The sequence below is a fragment of the Eptatretus burgeri genome, chromosome 8 (assembly GCF_056783735.1).
Source record: "Eptatretus burgeri isolate ZD-2024b chromosome 8, Ebu_testis_v1, whole genome shotgun sequence".
Taxonomy (NCBI): domain Eukaryota; kingdom Metazoa; phylum Chordata; class Myxini; order Myxiniformes; family Myxinidae; genus Eptatretus; species Eptatretus burgeri.
In genome coordinates, this window is record NC_140968.1 from 58,601,944 (window position 1) to 58,620,528 (window position 18,585).

Below are 18,585 nucleotides of genomic sequence, written 5' to 3' on the forward strand. Positions count from 1 at the left end.
CAGGATTGAAGAGTTCATCTGGGTTGGGGGCAAGGGGTATGTGGAGTGGGGATCTTGCATTCCCTTCCTCTCAGGGGCATTTTTTTTTTTTTGCTGTTGGCATGCATTTGGGAGAAATCCAGCGAGCATTATTTTCCACCACTCATGTCAACCGTTTTAACCCCAATTTAAGGGAATTATCTTCATATTATTCACGAAGTTTATCTCTGTATGCCTTGTAAAACAATATTTATATTGTATAAGGTCATTTTCTTTTGTATTAAACTACCAGATTTCAGGTTCACTTAAATAAAATATACCCAGGTCAGTAAATGTGGCTGGTTGAGGAAGGGCAATATTGTTCATGCAAACACTACCACTCCCTCTCTCCATACCCTAGAGCCTCATTAATGTTACAAAATAGCTGTATTGCCTCTGCCACCGAATGTCGATGGAGGTTGTGGTTTCACCCGTTTGTTATTTGCGAAATCAAAAATTCACAAGTATAGAGGTTGATCTGGTCTGTTGTTATGTCTGTTTGCTTGTTTGTCTGTATCACTTATAGGTCACATTTTTACTCCGATCTTCAGGAAACTTGAACCACCTGGTAGAGTTACTCACAAGCTAGAAGCCTTTTGTTTTTTGGTCAATAGGTAAAAAGGTTAACATCATATAAATCATCAATTTTAATCGGATTTTTATATATATATATATATATATATATATATATATATATATATATATATATATATATATATATATATATATATATATATATATATATATATATATATACTCGTGGTTTATGCTTCCATAATGAACCGTGCTTCCCCATTGTCTCGGGTCGCTCACCTACCTTTGCTTTTGTCAATTTTTTTCATATATTTGTTTTCATTTGTTTATATTTTTCATTTATGGAAACGTTCTGATGGTTTTGTGATTTTTTTCCTGATCTATCGGCTTCCATGTTCATTGGCATGCAAAATTTCAGCTTTCTACGTCACCCGTAAGGTACTGAACTTTAATGTCAGTGAATCAGTGAATGAGTGGTTAGAATGAGCTTTATAGACTACATATTATATATAAAACCAAAAAACACAGGTGGACAGTGAATCCTCGTCAAGGTGAAGCCTCAGTCGGCCCACATGAGTACGTCTATTAATGGCGTATTATTGGACCATGACTACGTCTATTAAGTGCATCTCATAATTCCGGAATATTGGAACGTACATTTTAGATATTTCGGGCTGAATTTACAAAAGGCATTTAGCGAGCATCTTGCAAACACACATCTAACCCTCAAACGGTGCCAAAAGCATATATCTAAATGCACAGCTAATCACCCGTAGATAGCAATTTACGAAGGACAGCCAATTAGTTGTGCACACCAAAATAGCTGATTAATTAGGCGTGCCTAAGTTGTAATTGAATGCCTTTTAGACATTTCTTTTGTTCAGCATTCCATAAAAGAGGTTACCGAACTAATTCACCAAAATGACTCCACATTGGCCTCACAAAAGTCAGTTTTTAGTTTGTGTGTTCCAACGATGGCAATATATCAGGAAAGAAAAGAGTGGACAATTTTTCATTTCAGCAACGAATGGGTTTCATCAAAGTCATCAAGGTTGACCAATGAATAATCCAAGCCAGAAGAAGTGACGCAGGCATAAAGAAGAAAAAGCATCTCACATCGAAAGATATTTCAAAAAGGATGGCGGCCCATTTTCCAGAACACACAAAATCCTTTGCCAGGGACTTCCGAAAACCCTGGAGGAGGATAAAGTCTGAAGCAAAGGCACCAACTTGTGAGAAGAAACTTGACATGCAAAAAACAGGAGGGGGTAGGCTGCGATCAGTGAACTGGGCAAATAAGTTGTTTCCATATTGACTATCATAGCTGGAGATTTATATCAAGTATGTAATGATGTGGATGCCTCCTCTTGAGCTAATTCAACTGCTCGTATCTAAATTCACTTTCCTATGTAAACTACCAATTATAAGTCATGCAATGCTTGCTTCAAGGCTTTTAATGCACTCTTAAACATGCACTCGCTGACGTGTCGAAGTTTCTTTGTTATTTTAACATTTGTGATTAAGTTTTCATCTGCATTGGATCATCAATCTTCTGCAATTGGTGATGAACTTTGAATGGGTGATCGTCACACGATTAGCGATTTGACACACGTCTAACTCTTAAATGCCTTTCGCAAACCTAGCCTTTAGACTTTTATCCCCATCATACCTTTTCAGGTCCTTTCACCCTTTACACCATTTTGGACCATTAGACCCATTTACCCCATTCGAGCCTTTATACTTTTAGACTGCTTTTACCTCTTGACCTTTGAGACCCCTTTTGAACTTTTTAAAGAGGTTAAAACCCTGACACTCCTGAAGACCTTTACACACTATAGACCACTTTTACCCAATGACCCCGAGATCCTTTAGATCCTTTAGACCTGAAACTACTGTTGGAACATAGCCTTTGACTTTTTCGGCCCTTTGGACCCCCTTGGAACACCTAGACCCCTTGAGCCTTTTTCCTTTTTTTAACATACGATGTTGAGGCTTATATATAAGAGCTAACACACAGAACATACAACAAGGGCATCAGGAGACAAGAGGGGTGGGAGAGGGAAGCACAAAACAGTGGGGAACAGAGACATTCGAAGATCTGTGGAAGGGAGAGGGAAGGGGTGAGGTACACATGGTAAACAAGTTAAACACCACAGTGACTTTCAGGTCCTTACACTACAGGAACTTTCAGAAAGGAAAGCAGGGAATTTGAAGGAGGTGGGTTTGGGGTGGATTAACAAGGGTAGAAAAGATCATGGTTTTGGATGGGAGAAGACAAGAGATGGTGGTGAACTGCTGTTTTGAAGACCTGGAGGGAAGAGTGGAATTGAAGAGAGTGGGGGAGTTTGTTCCGTAGGTGGGAAAAATGAAGAATGAAAGAGTGAAGGTGAGCAGTGATTCTTGATTTTGTTCGTTTTACCAAAAGGGAGTTGTTGGTGGACCTTGAGAGCCCTGCAGAAATATTGGGGAGGGGGGGGGCAGATCGCAATCAGAGCATGGTGGGCAAGGCCAGAGAGGAGGCGGTCAAAGACAGAAAGACCACCGACTTGCCTGTCGTGAGAGAGTGAGAGACCCAAAGTCTCAGCTTCATTGCGGGAGATGACAATGATCCTAAATGACTTAGTTTCCACACCGTATAGCCGAGAAAGGTGAGTGGTGGGAACACCAGCCCAGAGGAGAGGGCAGTACTCCATCAGACTGCAGATGAAAGCTTTGTGCATGGTCAGGAGCTCAGGTGTGCCAAGGGAGGACTTTGCATGATGGAGGATGCCCAGTCGGTGACTGGCTTTGGAGGCCAGTTTGGAAATGTGGCTTTCCCAGGAAAGATCATGGCAGATAGTGAGACCCAGAAGCTTGAATGAAAGCACTTCTTCAAGAGGATTGTTGAGAAAGTAGATTGGGGGAGGGGGGGTAGTCCAGACGGTCCTTTCAGAGAGACACAATGAGAGTGTGAGTTTTGTCAGGATTGAAAAACATGCTCCAAGTGTTGGAACAGCTTGTGATTTTATCCAGATCTGCAGAGAATGAAGAGGCTGCTGCTTGCCGCTCTGATGGATGACAGATGGTATGGCAGAGGGTGAAGTCAACAGCAAAGAGAAAAAGATAATTTTCCAGAGATTCGGAAAGATCATTTATGAAAACCAGAAAAAGCAAAGGGCCCAGACCAACTCCAGTCTGGACAGAGGAACTCCAGTCTGGACAGAGGAACTCCAGTCTGGACAGAGGATCTCCAGTCTGGACAGAAAGAGGGGATGAGAGGATTCCATTAAGGGCCACACGTTGGCTGCAACAGGAGGGAAATCTGCGAGCCATGAGTGGGGATTGCCTTGGACCATTTTGATATTTTAGACAATTTCGATATAATAGACACTTTGAGGTTTTAGATATCCTTTGATGTTTTAGACCTTTAGGCCCCTGAGACCCTCTTTAGACACTTTAGACTCCTTCAACTCGATAAACTCCTGTGACCCTTGAGTCCTGTAACTACTGTTGGAACATACCCTTGAGAATCTTGAGACCATTTTTGACCTTTTAAGACCCTTTATATCCGTTTTAGACCCTTTAGACTCCTGAAGACCTATGCACCCTTTAGACCCCTCGACCCTGAGACCTTTTAGACCTTTATACCAATTAGACCCTCGTTAGACACTTGAGACCCCTTTCAATTGATAGACCTCTCTCAACCTCCTCGACCCCTTATGAACACATTGGGCCACTTTGACCTTGACACCCTTTAGACACGTTCGACCTGTAGACCCGTAAGACCCCTTCAGACACATGCTACACAAACATCGATCGAGTCTTCAGGCAATAAACAGACTATACTTTTTTCAGCAAGTTATGCACAATCTCCACCCACTTCGAGGTTGGGGACTCTGCGAGGTTAAACAGAATTTGCATATTAGATCACTGAATTGGTTCACCAATCAAAACCTAGAAGCATATTGTTTTTGAGGTCAACAGCTCGGTCAAAGGTCAAGGTCACACAAAATCATCAATTTTCATCTAATTGACTTGAAATTTGAACAGCATTCGCATGTTGGGTTACTGAAGCTTATTGGTTGAGGTCAAAAGTTCAAAGCTCAAGGTCACATAAAATCATCAATTTTCATCCTAGTAGCTTTATATTTGAACATGATTTGCATATTGGATCACAGAATTGATTCACCAAAAATCAGGACAATTGATTCTGACATTTTGATGAAATTTTAAAAAGTTGTGGATGGGTTAAGACAAAATTTGGTGGATGAGTTGGGTATGTCACAAGAACCAGCTGATTAGATTTTGATTAACCCTTTAAGTACTCCAAGGAACACATATGTCCCTAAGCTTTAAAGTGGCATATGCATCTCTGATATTTTCCCTGCAATTTTAGATTACTTTATGTTTTTTACATTGGCAAACGTTGTAGCGAACAATTGGTAAGAGCTTTTGTTGTTTCCAAATTTTTTTGTTGTTCTTGATTAGAAAAACATGTATTTTTCATCATGCATACACTTGAATTTCAATTCATATTCGTGATTATTATGGCCAACTGAATAGTAAAGTTGGACTTGTATCTGAAAATTACTTTCAACATGCTTGTGGTTCTCAAAGAGTTAAGGTCCAAATGCAGATCCGGCCTATCAGTGGGTTACAAAACGTAAACTGTTCAACCTGCCAAAAGTATGTGCTCTACCGAGTGCCGTTCTAGTTTACGCCAACTGTATTGACACATATTAATAATTCGTATTTAAAAAAGAATGCATGACTGTTATATTTAAAAAAAAAATGCCAAAAGAGAAATGCAGTATTCCTATGATGACTTTATGTGAAGCAAAATATAGAGCAAGCAAGATATTTAATAATGTTATCGGGTTGATTGAAGTTGCTGATGCCTGTTTTTGTTACGTGAGGTGTCACCATTTGGGAGTTGATGACTTTTGGTTGCAAGCCTTACGAGGGGATTCCAGCACGTGACATCCCTACACTCCTGGAAAAAGGCGAACGGCTGTCTCAGCCTCCCACGTGCACCATCGATGTCTACATGGTCATGGTTAAGTGTAAGTGAAGCTTTTCTTGAAGATTAGACATCACACAAACCACCCAAGGTCCAAGTTGTTTTTACTCTAGTTTGCAGGTTTTGATGACGAACATTTGCATTGCCTTTCTTTGTAGTAGAAATCTACATTGGTCAATCAAGGGACGGACAACACACTGATATAAAGTAGATGAAATCTAGAGACTTTTATTTTGGTTTGACACTCATCGATCAGCTTGTGTTTAACCAGAAGATTAATATAAAGCCACAATTCATGTAGTCCTTACACTATTTCATGAAAAGGCTGAGAACCCACTTGATTTTCATTAATCTCACATTTTCATCAAGGAGTGACTTCTCCATCATTGCTCAGCAATTGTCACCGACTTCTTTCTGATTTTCTGCATACTTCTTCTTGAACTTGGAATTAGTGCTCAAAAAATATGCCATTATACCTAAAAATTAATGGAGATGTGCACTTGTCACTCTAAAAAATCAGTTTCCACATTTCAAGCTCCAGGATTCTTGTTTATTGCACCATGTCATTGCAATACCATGCATTGACCACAATAACCTAAATCTTGTGTGCAACAGCTCTTCAAATATGTATTTTGAATGTCAAATTTCCCTTAAAAAGTAAGATGGCAGTGACTCAAACAGCTGTCCTTCAATTGAGAGAAAGTCACCTTAGGAGTGCTGTTTGCAATTGGAAAACCACATTATCTGGACCTTCATCCAGAGTCCTCAAGCATTCTCTCTGCACAAACCCAGACACATATCAGCCCACAAGCCTGACCCTTTGTCAACATCTTTCTGGCTATTTTCAGAGAGCCACCTCAGCACTGGTGAGTCTGACATTTCATTCAGGCTGACTGTCAGTCACTGCAAGTGAACACCTCACATCACGATTTGTCAATCTCCACCACCCTTGATATTAATATGTTTCGTGAATTCTTCCACAGTATCAGTATATATATATATATATATATATATATATATATATATATATATATATATATATATATATATATATATATATATATATATATATATATATATATATATATATATATATATATATACATATATATATATATATATCTCACCACACCCGTCCTCTCACCCATGGTACACAGAGAATCCTGCAGTGAGGCCTTTGCCTTGAAATACCTTGCCTTTTCAACCTGGAAGTCCAATCTGGCTGAAAGCAACCTCAGATCATTCCACAAAGCCCGCAACAAGTGTTTTCACTCTCGCAAGAGTAATGAAACAGCATCTGGCCAACCTCAACACTGAATTTCCAAACTTGCCTTTCCTTGAAGACCTGGCAGCACCATCACAAAGGGGAACCCAAACGCAATTTCTTTCTTCTTCTGAAAACCATTGAGAATCATTCATCATGGTCTAATTTGAAGGGGGTAAAAAAAATGAATTTTTTGTTTGCCAATCACAGTGTCGAAAAAGCCCTAAAATGTCAATTTTCGATTTCGCCAGTGACGTCACACCCTGAAGCCATATTGATCTGAACAGCAGTTTACATGGAGAAACAGTGTATTTCGACTTCAGATTCAGAAACTGATTCCACCGTCAGAAACAGCCACGGCAAAGGCAAATTAGGCAAAGGCAATCCAGGCCAGCAGGCAAACTTTAAACTATGTGGTTCTAATAACCTAAATCACCCATCGTCCCATGCATTGGTGCTTACACTGGTTCAGTCATGGCCCTCTGTTTTTCACTCATGCCTCTGCACAATCACCTGGCTTGGGTGGTCTGGCTCCATATGCAGGTCTGCCCACCTCTGTCTATTCACTCATGGCACCGCAGAGACACTGAGGCCCCCAACAAGCTTAGCTGCTCCATTCCAATTGTGGGGGGAGCTCTCCCGGCTTTCCCCCTGGTGCCCTCACTCTATGCGTGGTGTTGGCTTAATGGTTAGTGTGGCGGGCATTGGATCCTAGGGTCCTGAATTCAAATCCCGCTCTGCTGTTTAATTAATACCAGGTGGAGTTAACTTGGCCTGTCATACTTCCGAGGTTGGCAAAATGAGTGCCAGCATGCTGGTATACTCCATCAGAGTGGCGACCCATCCAGGATTGTACCCAATAGCCAAGAAGACTGCTTAAGCAGCACCAACACTCTGCACAGAGTATGGTCCCAATCTCCTCCTCCCTCATTCTGGCATTTGGCACCCACCTGGGTAGCCATGTCCATAAATCTGGCATTCCCCTCTGGGCTCACGGCCTACTCCTGGCTGGTGGGCTCCCTGCACCCATGATGCTCTCCACAATAATACTCATGTCATGAGAGTTACATTTCCTGTCCATCAATTCGCTTTGCACATTGCAAAATAAACACTTTCCACACACAGCACCAACTACAGAAAGACATCCATTGCAAATTTGACTGGATCCCATGAGCTAACTTTTCAACTATCCCCAGGTTTCCTTGGGTGCGACTCATTCCCTCTCAGCCACTCCTTCACACCAGGGCAACTGTCCTGCATTCATTCCATTCACCACGTTCACACTCTTGCACCAATCTTTCCAAATACTTCCCTCCAACTCGCTTGTGCTCACCCCGTCATCCCTTTAACTATACACATTCCTTTCAATGCTACTTCGCAAAGATAGCTACATACCTCCTATAGGTCAACCATCTCTAACCCACTATGTGCGTCCGCCACCTGCTGCTTTCCTTTGATATCCACACTGGGTGCCGAGGATTTTCCCACGGCGAACCCAGCTGTTTCTGCCACTGCTCATGCTGTGGGATCATCCTGTTTTCTGCACATTGCATTTTGCGATCCTTCCCTGGCTAAATTCACCACGTCCCTTCTCGTGTCACGCACACACGCTTCATTTCACTGCACACTGTGAACCAAAACTTCACAATCTTCATAATCTTCCCCGTTTGTGCTGGGTGCCCTGCATTCACTGAATATTATTCACATTACGTTGTGTCCCCCATACCGGTTCCCATGGGACCATCGAGGATCCAAAACTCATTAACAATTTTAAATTTTCCAATCTTTTGCGCAAGGACGGCTCACAATCACCTTGCACGATCCACAAGCGCTTGAGTGCAACTCACCAGGGGCTTTCCAGAACCGCCACAATATCAAAAGCTTCAAGAACATCACATGAAATAATATAGTGAATTGGGGCAATCTGGGTTTGCTAAAGTGGATTCTGGAGTTGGCCTACACAGAACATTTGCCAAAATTGACTGTTTGTGCATATTCCTCGCAATCTGTGTGTCCACAGCTACAGTATCTGCGAGCAAAGCTTTTCCAAGCTTAATCTCATCAAAACTTATATAACGTCCACCATGAGTCATTCTAGGCTCAGCAACCTTGTCAACCTTTCTAATGAAAGGGAAGTTGCAGATAAAATCAACTATGATGATGTAATTCATGACTTCACTGCACTGAACACCAGGGAAGTACATATATGCTGAGACCTATTTATCTGAAACATTAGACCTGACTCAGGTTGATGAAACTGGTGTATGATGCAGCTTGCAATATCAGACTGTCTCTGTTGCATTGTATTTTCTTATCATTTTCATTCAGGCTTCATATGATGAATTGAAGGCTCAATAAAATGCTGTTTTTATTACTAAACTAACTGTATTGTATTTGCTAAACACACAATACTCTTCAGAAGTAGTGTCCATTCCATATATTGGAAATGGTGCCTCGAGGGCAGTACACTTAGCTCCTGCCTGTGTGAAAATATGGCTCATTGTGCCGCTACCCACATCCATATATATCGTGTAATATACATCAGTAAAGGTTCACATTCAGTAAACGTTAACCTATCTCATCATGATTAGTATTTAATTTACATGTGAACAAGCAGGGTACCTGTCACACACAGACAAACTTTCTATATAAAGAGTAAAGATTACAAAAGTATGGCCCTTGACAATGCATGCAGACACAGACAGATTTGGTGAAAAGATGACACAAATTATCAAACACAGGAAAAAATCATCTCTTACTCAGACATAATGAACATTCCAGGTACAACATCAACTTGTGCTTAAAATGGACAACTTTGTCGATCCACACCGAAGACCGGTTGGATGCACTAGTCGAGACTGTGTAGGCCTCTCAACATATCTCACGCCATGAGCGATGGGGCCAAACCGACTCGGGAAAGGATGCAGTTTGACATAATCCACATTCAAGGTACAAAATCAACTTGTGCTTTAATTCGATGGAACTTTGTAGAACTATGCACAAGACCATTTTGAGTGCAATATCAAAATACACCGCCTGGGAAGCTATATTAAACTTTGTCCGCATGTGGACTAAAACGTACACACATACACACTCACCAATTACAATACCCACTCCCATCACGTTGGTAACCAAATGCCTCGTGATGGGCTAACAATGCTAAAAAAATAACGAGAGAAAGAAGTGTCATTTTATGCATTTCACAGTGCATTGCCATTGTTGTTTTTGTTTTTCTCACTGTGTTTTTAAAAGCCATGCTATGATTTGTCGATGGGAAACACATACTCGGTTATTGACCAATTACAAATGAGCTGTTAGATGCGCATGCTGCTGTCTATCACTTATTTTAGTGACTAGCCTGACAGGTTTTCTGAAAAGCTGGCAGTAAATCTGAAATTCACACCAAGGGGTGCAAGAAAGCAACTCACTGTGAAAGTATTAAGCTTCAAGAGAGCTAGTAACACACACTGAAAGAGGAAAGTGGAACTCAGTCTTGCCGAGTGGATGCCATGAGTGTAGATATCACAGCTCACATTATTAGATGAAACCCAGAATTATTCCTAATTGCAACTTGCACTTTCAAGGTGATGTGTTACTCACTTCATCTCCACAGAGGGGATTGCTGCAGATCAGAGTTTGTTGTGCGAGTCACTAACTTATTGCCTTTTGTAAATCAACAGGTGGAAAGGTGCTCAATAGAAAGTGTGGGTGGGGGAGACTGCAAGATTTGGGACTTTTTTAGACGATAGGTTGAGGATGTGGTTGAAGGGTTGGTGCAGCTGCGGTTGGTTAATGGAAGAGAAAAACTAAAGGTATCTTATACAAAGACCAAGAGTTTGAATAGAAATATGGATGAGCTGGAAGCTAAGGAGTAAGGTTGATGTCAAGGGGTGAAGAGTATGATGTAGTTGCTATAAGTGAGCAATCCAAATGGAGGATGGGAATTATAAAGGCTACAGGGTTTATTGGTATGATAGGGAAGAGATAAAAGGAGGAGGTGTGGTAATCTTAATGAAAGACAGTATTGTATCGAGAGAAAGGCATGACATTAAGGAGGGACTTCATGGAGAGGATTCTGTGTGGATCGAGATTAGAGATCGCAAGAATAATACGATAATTGTAGGATTCTTTTATAGGACTCCTGGTGTGAGGGAAGAGCAGGAAAGACGGATGATGTGAATAATTCAAAAAGGCAAGCGATAAGGGAAGAGTATTGATTATGGGGCATTTAATTTGCTGGGGATATGTTGGGTCCAGGAACAGGGAAAAGGTAGAGCAGGTGAGGATTTTCTACACCTTGTCCAACATTGCTTTTTAAACCAGTTTGTAGAAGAGCCCATCAAGGGGAAGTGCAGTGTTAGACCTCTTTTTAAGTAATTATCCCAATAATGTGGAGGAGATTGAGGTTGGAGAAAGTCTGGGTTCAAGTGAGCACAACATCGTAATCTCAACTCTATTGTTGAGATGTGAAGTTCAGGATAGTGGTGTAAGGTTGTTGGATTTCAGGATGGCAAACTTTGAGGATATGAGAAGTGACTTGAGAGCCTTCGTTTGAGTAAAGTTAATAAATGGGAGGTCTGTATTTGAGAGGTGGGCAACCTTCAAGAAGCAAATGTGTACGGTGCAGAGTAGGCATATTCCAGTGAGGTATTAAGTTAAAGGCAGAATTAGACAAGGGTGGTTGAGCACGGAGATGCGTAGTGTCATTGAGGATATGCAGGAGGCTTTTATTAAATACAAACTATCAGGACCAGAGCCCGACTCACGTCAATGTAGGAGAAAACGGAGACTCGTTAAGAAAATATTTTGGCAGGCCAAAAGAGAACATGAAAACGACATAGCCTAGAATATTAAACATAATAACAAGCCATTCTTTAAGTAGGTAATAAAAGGGTTAACAGGAGTGTGGGCTCATTGAGGAATTGCACAGAAGAAATGGTGGATGATGAATGTGAGACAGCAGGCTTTTTATATATATATTTTTTTGCTTCTACATTTACACAGGAACAGTCAAGGGAACTTCCAATGACTCAGAGTAACTATCTTGGGGTGAGCAAGAGCTTTTAGAAGAGGTCCAAGTAGTAATAGATGAAGTGAAAAAAGAGCGAGAAAAATGAAGGGATGATAAAGCCCCTGGACCGGATAATATTGTTGTGGGCTGGGGGTCGGTGGCGAGAATGACCACGAGGTGAGGAAAGCTTGCGTCGTCTCCCACCAAACTCCCCGGAATTAAAGGCCGTCACTCGGATAACTCCGCGAGCCGGCGGGTCATCTAACCCAGTGATTCTCATCCTTTTGGAGCCGCGAACCCCCAAAAAATTTAAGTTGGGGTTCGCGACCCCCCTCCCGACTAGCACTTGAAACACACTGCAGTGATGTCATGGAGCGCATTAAAAAAATCCACAGTGCCTGGAGCACATTGGTCAATGCCTAGGTACTGCCAGCTGTTTAAACTAACCAGAACTAAACTAAACTAAATTGGCATCACAAATTAATTATTTACACTCTGATGTATAACACAGTAAAAACAGCCAGCCACATTCATTAAAAAAGGCTTCTGTAATTGCAAAGAGCGGTATGTAGCCTATTTATGCACGGGACACAGACTAGAAGATTGAGTGACCCTCTGCTGCAGACAAAGGTTACTATCACACATGACAGCTACCAGACGTACACAAACCTTGCATTACTGACCAGAAATATACAAAAAACAAAACAATAAAACAAAAACTAAATCAATTTGGCTTTAAGTACAGTTTTAAATTTTATTCAAGATCCGACAGCACAACTCATTGTGAAGGAGGCAACAGGACTGCTTTACAAGCTGATGGCAATAGGCTATTATCATTCATTCTCATATAGCTGGGCCTGCAAAACAGCTTTAAGCACAGTGCAAATACCTTTCAATGTCCCTACAGGCTTATTATAATCAGTTCATTCATAGTTCTTATAACAGTTATGCCTGTTGTAGGCTTGTAGCCTATTATCATTCATCTCATTTTGCATTTTCCCCTTTATAACGATTCTCAATGGGTTTTCAGTTTCCTTTTTTTTCAGATTGAACCCAATAATTCAGATAATACTGACTCACAATAATTGAACACAATAATTCACATAATACTGACTCACAATAATTGAACACAATAATTCTTTTTTAGCAGTTACATCTGTAAAGGCACAGGCTTGTATTGTCAGATAGTATTCACTTACTCATGTTAGTGGGATGGCTGGGCCTGTTTCTTTGAACAAGCAGCTGTATTCTTGGTTTTAAGCTGGAGACTGCAACACGAAGATCATCCTCAACTCTAATGAACCGTGATCTGTATTTGTTCTTGATAAATGTCAGTGAGGAAAAGGTCTTCTCACAAAGGTATGTAGATCCAAATGGAATAAGTATATCAATTGCAGCCTTTGATAGTCTTGGGTATTCTGCGGCCACCGACAGCCAGAATTCCTCCAGTGTGGATGAGGCAAAAGCGGTCTTTAATGTGCGGTCAGAGGAGAGGTCCAAGAGTGCATCCTCAAGCTCCGATGACAGGTGTCAGGCAAATGAGGTGATGAAAGGCTGGCGTATCCAGTCGTTTCTCTCTGGGGTGTCGTCTTTTGGGAAGTACCTATTGAAGTGGCCAAGCAGGCTTCTGAGGTGAGTAGCAATAAGTCATTTTATTGTTTGAATGCTTATGTCAAATTTGTCCATGAAGTCCTCGAGCTCAGGGAACATTTCCACACTGCCTTCTTCGACTCGCGCTGCCCACCGGTCATGCTTCTTAGTAAACGCTGTAACCTTGTCAGAAAGCGTGACATTGGTATTTGGGCCTTGGAGAGACAAGTTTAGACTGTTCAGTTTATCAAATATGCCTGCCAGATATGCAAGGCCAGTAACCCATGTGGGGTCGGTCAGGTGGTCAGCGAGGGGGGAGCTGCAATCCGAGAGGAAAATGCGAACCTCCTCACGCAGTTCAAGCAGTCTGGTTAAAACTTTCCCCCATGATAGCCATCTGACTTCTGTGTGAAATAGTAGAGATTCGTGTTCCGATTCCATTTCCTGGCAGAGTGTGGCAAACAGTCTAGTATTCACCGGACAGGATTTGATGAAGTTCGTCATTTTAATTGCTGTTTGGAGAACATTGCGGAGTTGTGGCTCGAGGTTCTTGCTGGCGAGGGCCTCTCTGTGAATAATGCAATGAGTGAATTTGACATGCGGCGCCACTTCCAAAACTTTAGCTTCCAGTCCCCTTCTTGTCCCCTGCATGGCGCCAGCTCCATCTGTACACACAGAGATGCAATTTTCCCAACTTAGCCCCTCCTCGCGCAGTTTACTGTCCAGTTTGTTAAAAATGTCACGACCAGTGCAAGTTCCTTCAAGTGTCGAGCAAAACAACATATCCTTGTGCATTTTCCCCTTGTAGCTGTATCTTGCAAAAACAAGTAACTGTGCATCACTGGAAACATCCGTTGTTTCGTCAATTTGGAGGGAAAATCTTCCACTTTTCTTCACTCGGTCAATAAGCTGCTCTTTAATGTCGTTGGCCATTTCACCAATGCGCCTCGCCATTGTGTCATTAGAGTCATTAGACAGTGGAATAGTCTCAAGTGTGCTAGCTATTTTTTCACCATGCATAGCTCTGGTCATTGCAATCGCTGCTGGGCAGATCAGGCTCTCTGCAATAGTATGGGGCTTTTTGGATTGAGCAACCAGGTATGCCACTTCATATGAAGCCAACAGGGCTTTGACAGGGATTGTAGAGTGCTCACGTACAGTCGTCTTTTGGCTCTGTAGTTCTCCCTCCTTACGACGAAAAAAATCTAATGGTTTGTCAATGTTGGATGGGTGTTTGGTTTGTAAATGTCTCTTCAATTTCACTGGTTTCAAGCTTTCGTGAGCAAGCACTTCTGAACACAGAACACTCTGTGGATATTCCACTTCATTTTTGGCTAGGCATGTGAATCCGTACTGCAGAAAGTCAGTCTGATATTTCCGACACTTGTTGGAGGCCAAATCTGCCGCCGGCGCCTTACGTTTTTCAGTTGAACTTGTAACAGTTGGCCCACCTTCACATGTGTCGTCTTGGTCCGCATCTTGAGCTGGCAGACGTTTTTTGACAAGCCACCGATCCATATTCAGCCACCTTGCAGTAGTTAGCTAGCGCTAACATTGACTTTCAGCACCTGCCACTGTGCTGCGTGCACACACACACACACACACACACACACACACACACACACACACACACACACACACACACACACACACACACACACACACACACACACACACACACACACACACACACACACACACACACACACACATTTCACTTGCTGCTCAAATCTGTTTCATAATGACTACATTATAACATTAGTATGGGAGATTTAAGTGAAAAATCATTTTCAAAAAATATTTCTGAATTTCTTTATTATATTGTTGTGATTTCTCACCCGTTTGGTGTGCGGACGACCGCCTCAGCCCAATTGCGGCTGCACGCGCCTACCGAATGAGCAATCCAGTTGTAGCTTCCGGATCAACGCCGAAACTCAGCTATGGGTGTTTTTAACACCATAAACCAGCCAACTCTTCTGTCCACGCGCGACAGGGTCAATCGCCGAATTATCGATATACCTAATTATTCTCGCAGACAGAAATGCCAGGAGTTTATACCTCAATGGGACCTGCTCGGAAACGAGTCGCTTAAGCAGCTCGCTTCGTATGTGATTGCCGAGCGGTTATATATCGCCAAGTCCCGTCGGACCAGATGTTCGTTTTATCAGCTTATAAACAGCCAGCTAACATTCCGAACGCTCCATGGCACTCAATGAGAGGAAGGGACACAACGAGCAGGTGACATTTAACAATGGGGACATTTATTTCCACACACAGGCATGCAATGAATGGGGGGATGGGGAAAAAGACACGAGCAAAAACCTATAGCCGAGTTATATTCCATAATATAAAGCTAATACAACATAGGCACTTAACAGTTTCCTACTTATTAGACGGGCCCACGGACACACGTACGCACACATACACCCAATAAATGGTGGCTGCTGCCTTTAATAACGGACTCCAGCTTGGAGGACAGATGAGTTGAAACCCAGAACCTATCTCGAACCTCTCCACCTCATGTGGTCTTCAAGCTGCTCGGACCCGGGCTCCAGTGAGAGTGAGTTGCATCCAATCGCCATGAGCCGCGATCCTTCCCGAGCTCCAGCGAATCCTCTCGCGCTTCCGAACACGTGCTGGTCAGACGAGGTGCCGATCCTTCCCGTTGATGCGTCGCTTCCCCGAGGAACCACCTCCAAGATGAGGCCGATGAGTCGCACCAAGCCGGGAACCAAGCAGAGAACAAAGAGCTCCACGATCCAAGAAGAGCCAGCCGAACCAGGCCACAAAGCAGAGCAACAGGCTCGAACCAGCTCGAGCACCCTTGTACCAGGCCGACACTCCTCGACCACCAGGCCGAAGAAGAACCATGACAACCCGACCAGCTCCTCCGATGAACAACCAGCCAACGAAGAAACTCTTCCGATGAACAAAGCGAGAACCAAGAACTCCGAGCCGAGCAACCAGCTTAACTCTCTTCCGATGAACAAAGCAGAGCCCAAAAAGCGAACTGAGCCAAGCAGAACCCGAAGGCCTGCTGAAACAACCAAGCCCGAACCCGAGCCAAGCTGAAGCAAAAAGCTTACTAAAAAGCCTCAACCCTCGCCAAGCAGAAGCCGAAGCTCCCTAAAAGCCCGCCCGAACACAGCAGAGGATTTCTTCTTTATTCTCCTCCACCCTTCCCCCGCTCCCGGCGTGACTCATCCCCCTGTGCCCGCACAACCGCGGGTGGGAGGGAGTTGTTTACGTCCTGTGATTCAGGACGGGAGGGCTCTTCTTCCTCTTCGCAGAAGAGGGGGAGGGGCATCTCCTTTGTTGGGATCGCTCCCTAACTATTAAATTAAATCACAGTGCATCTAATTGATTTCTGCCCATCAAACAATGGAAGGTGAGCTATCTAGGGAACAAGCACTTATTGACATAACTGACTATAGTGGCGCCGCACAGCTCAAATATTCAAAAGAATTGTGCACTAAGTGATAAAAGCACCAAATTTGGCACACTTGTAGAAAGACATATTATGAAGCGATTTGGATATTTGGCCACCACAGATTTAGCCTCAGAGGGCCGTGGCAGCTATTTTACAAAATGGCGGCCAGGTGACATTAAACTGACTACCAGAGGAATTAAAATGGCTAGGGCTTCTACATTTATGGAACGATTTCATCGTTTATGGAGTCTATGGATGCGCCTCACCGAGTACTACAAAAGTATGGGAGCAGATTTTCGAAATTCGAAATTTTGAATGGGGGAAAACCCTTTTTTGGGGAAATTTTTCAAATCACTATGGCTTCTACGTTTATACTTCGGTGACAACTATCACTGTGCCTACATATGCGACTAATGAGGCTCTACAAAATAGCAGTTAACGATTTTCGCGTTTTTTTACGGGGGGAGGGAGGGGGGGGAGAAAAATAGAAAAATCGCTCTGGGCCCTACTACATTTATGTTTTTTTTAAAGAAAGTCCGCGCCACCACGTAAAGGGTCACCCAACTGGTTGGCCCCCCACATGGCAGCAGGAAGGCCTAACTATAGCTAAGCTGCCCGGGGGGGGGGGGTGCTACTCCCTCAACTATCGGTTGGACTAAACATAACCTAACCCTAACCTATAGTCCAACCTATAGACCTGCGGGTGACATAATTACATAACAAGCATAAAATAAATGACAATGAAAAAGCATGTAAGAATAAACATTCCTGGAAATATATCATCAACAACAACTGACTAAAATATGATCTAAAAATGACCAAACATCCACCCACCCCGAAGCTTCTATTAAATTATTAAAAGTTAAATGCATGGTGTATTTACAAAAGAAATACAAAATAATTTACTCAAGAAATACAAAATTCCACCTAATACATTTCAATGGCACATGATGTTACAGTGATATGATGAAAAACTCATAATTAAAAGTAGAAATGTCTAGTTCTGGGTGCACTCCCCCTCACACTGGCACAGAGCAGTACATTCAAGTGCAGCCTTTTTGCACTTGCAACGATTCACACAACCCTTCTTACATTTACATGACAGCAGTTCACGGCAAGTTTGGGCTGCTTGTGGTAATCTTGTCCAGTGGGGCTCATGCAGCCCCTCCTCACTTTTGGTCCACCCCCAGCTGGTTGCCGGCAGCAGCTCTGGTGCAGGGAGCAACACCTGGCCCCATACATGACCTCCCTGGTAGGCTGCCCTCTTAACGTGCTCTTCCAGAGCTGCCTTGGTTGGAGGAATCAACTCCACATTGTTCTTCCTTGCGAAAAGTTTCTTGCGTGCCTTGTCAATGTCTGTGCATGGACTTGTTCTGTCGTACAGGAGGATGACAAACCTCTCAATGGTGTGCATGACCTCTTCTGGTATGTCACTTGGTGCAGATGACAACTTCAACAGTGCTTCGGTCAACTCCGGCAACACATTCCAGACTGCCCACGCAGTCTTCTTCCCATGACTTGCAAAGCTTGACACAGTGTCACACCCTGTCAGAGAATGGAACATCGTAAGTGCTTGTGCTTTATCTGGCCCCAGTCCAGCTGCTATTTCATGGGCTGCCAGGTATCGGAACCCTTTTCCAGTTCCAAATGCAATCCACAGTTCATTTTCTGGCTGCAGATTCTGGACAACCAAGACAGCCAACACCACAACATCTGTGTCAACCGTTCTGATCATGATT

General features: G+C 42.8%; 2 protein-coding genes across 2 annotated transcripts in view; both read left to right on the plus strand.

The window, feature by feature from the left end:
* LOC147021817 (receptor tyrosine-protein kinase erbB-4-like) overlaps window positions 1–18,585 on the plus strand; it is a 504,112-nt gene that overhangs the window by 434,195 nt on the left and 51,332 nt on the right. Inside the window, exon 23 of the mRNA XM_085892208.1 lies at window positions 5,448–5,594. Within this exon, the coding sequence (XP_085748334.1) occupies window positions 5,448–5,594 (147 nt within the window). The remainder of the gene's footprint in view (window positions 1–5,447; window positions 5,595–18,585) is intronic.
* LOC147021819 (uncharacterized) overlaps window positions 1–18,585 on the plus strand; it is a 389,465-nt gene that overhangs the window by 2,608 nt on the left and 368,272 nt on the right. The gene's annotated exons all lie outside the window — the stretch shown is intronic.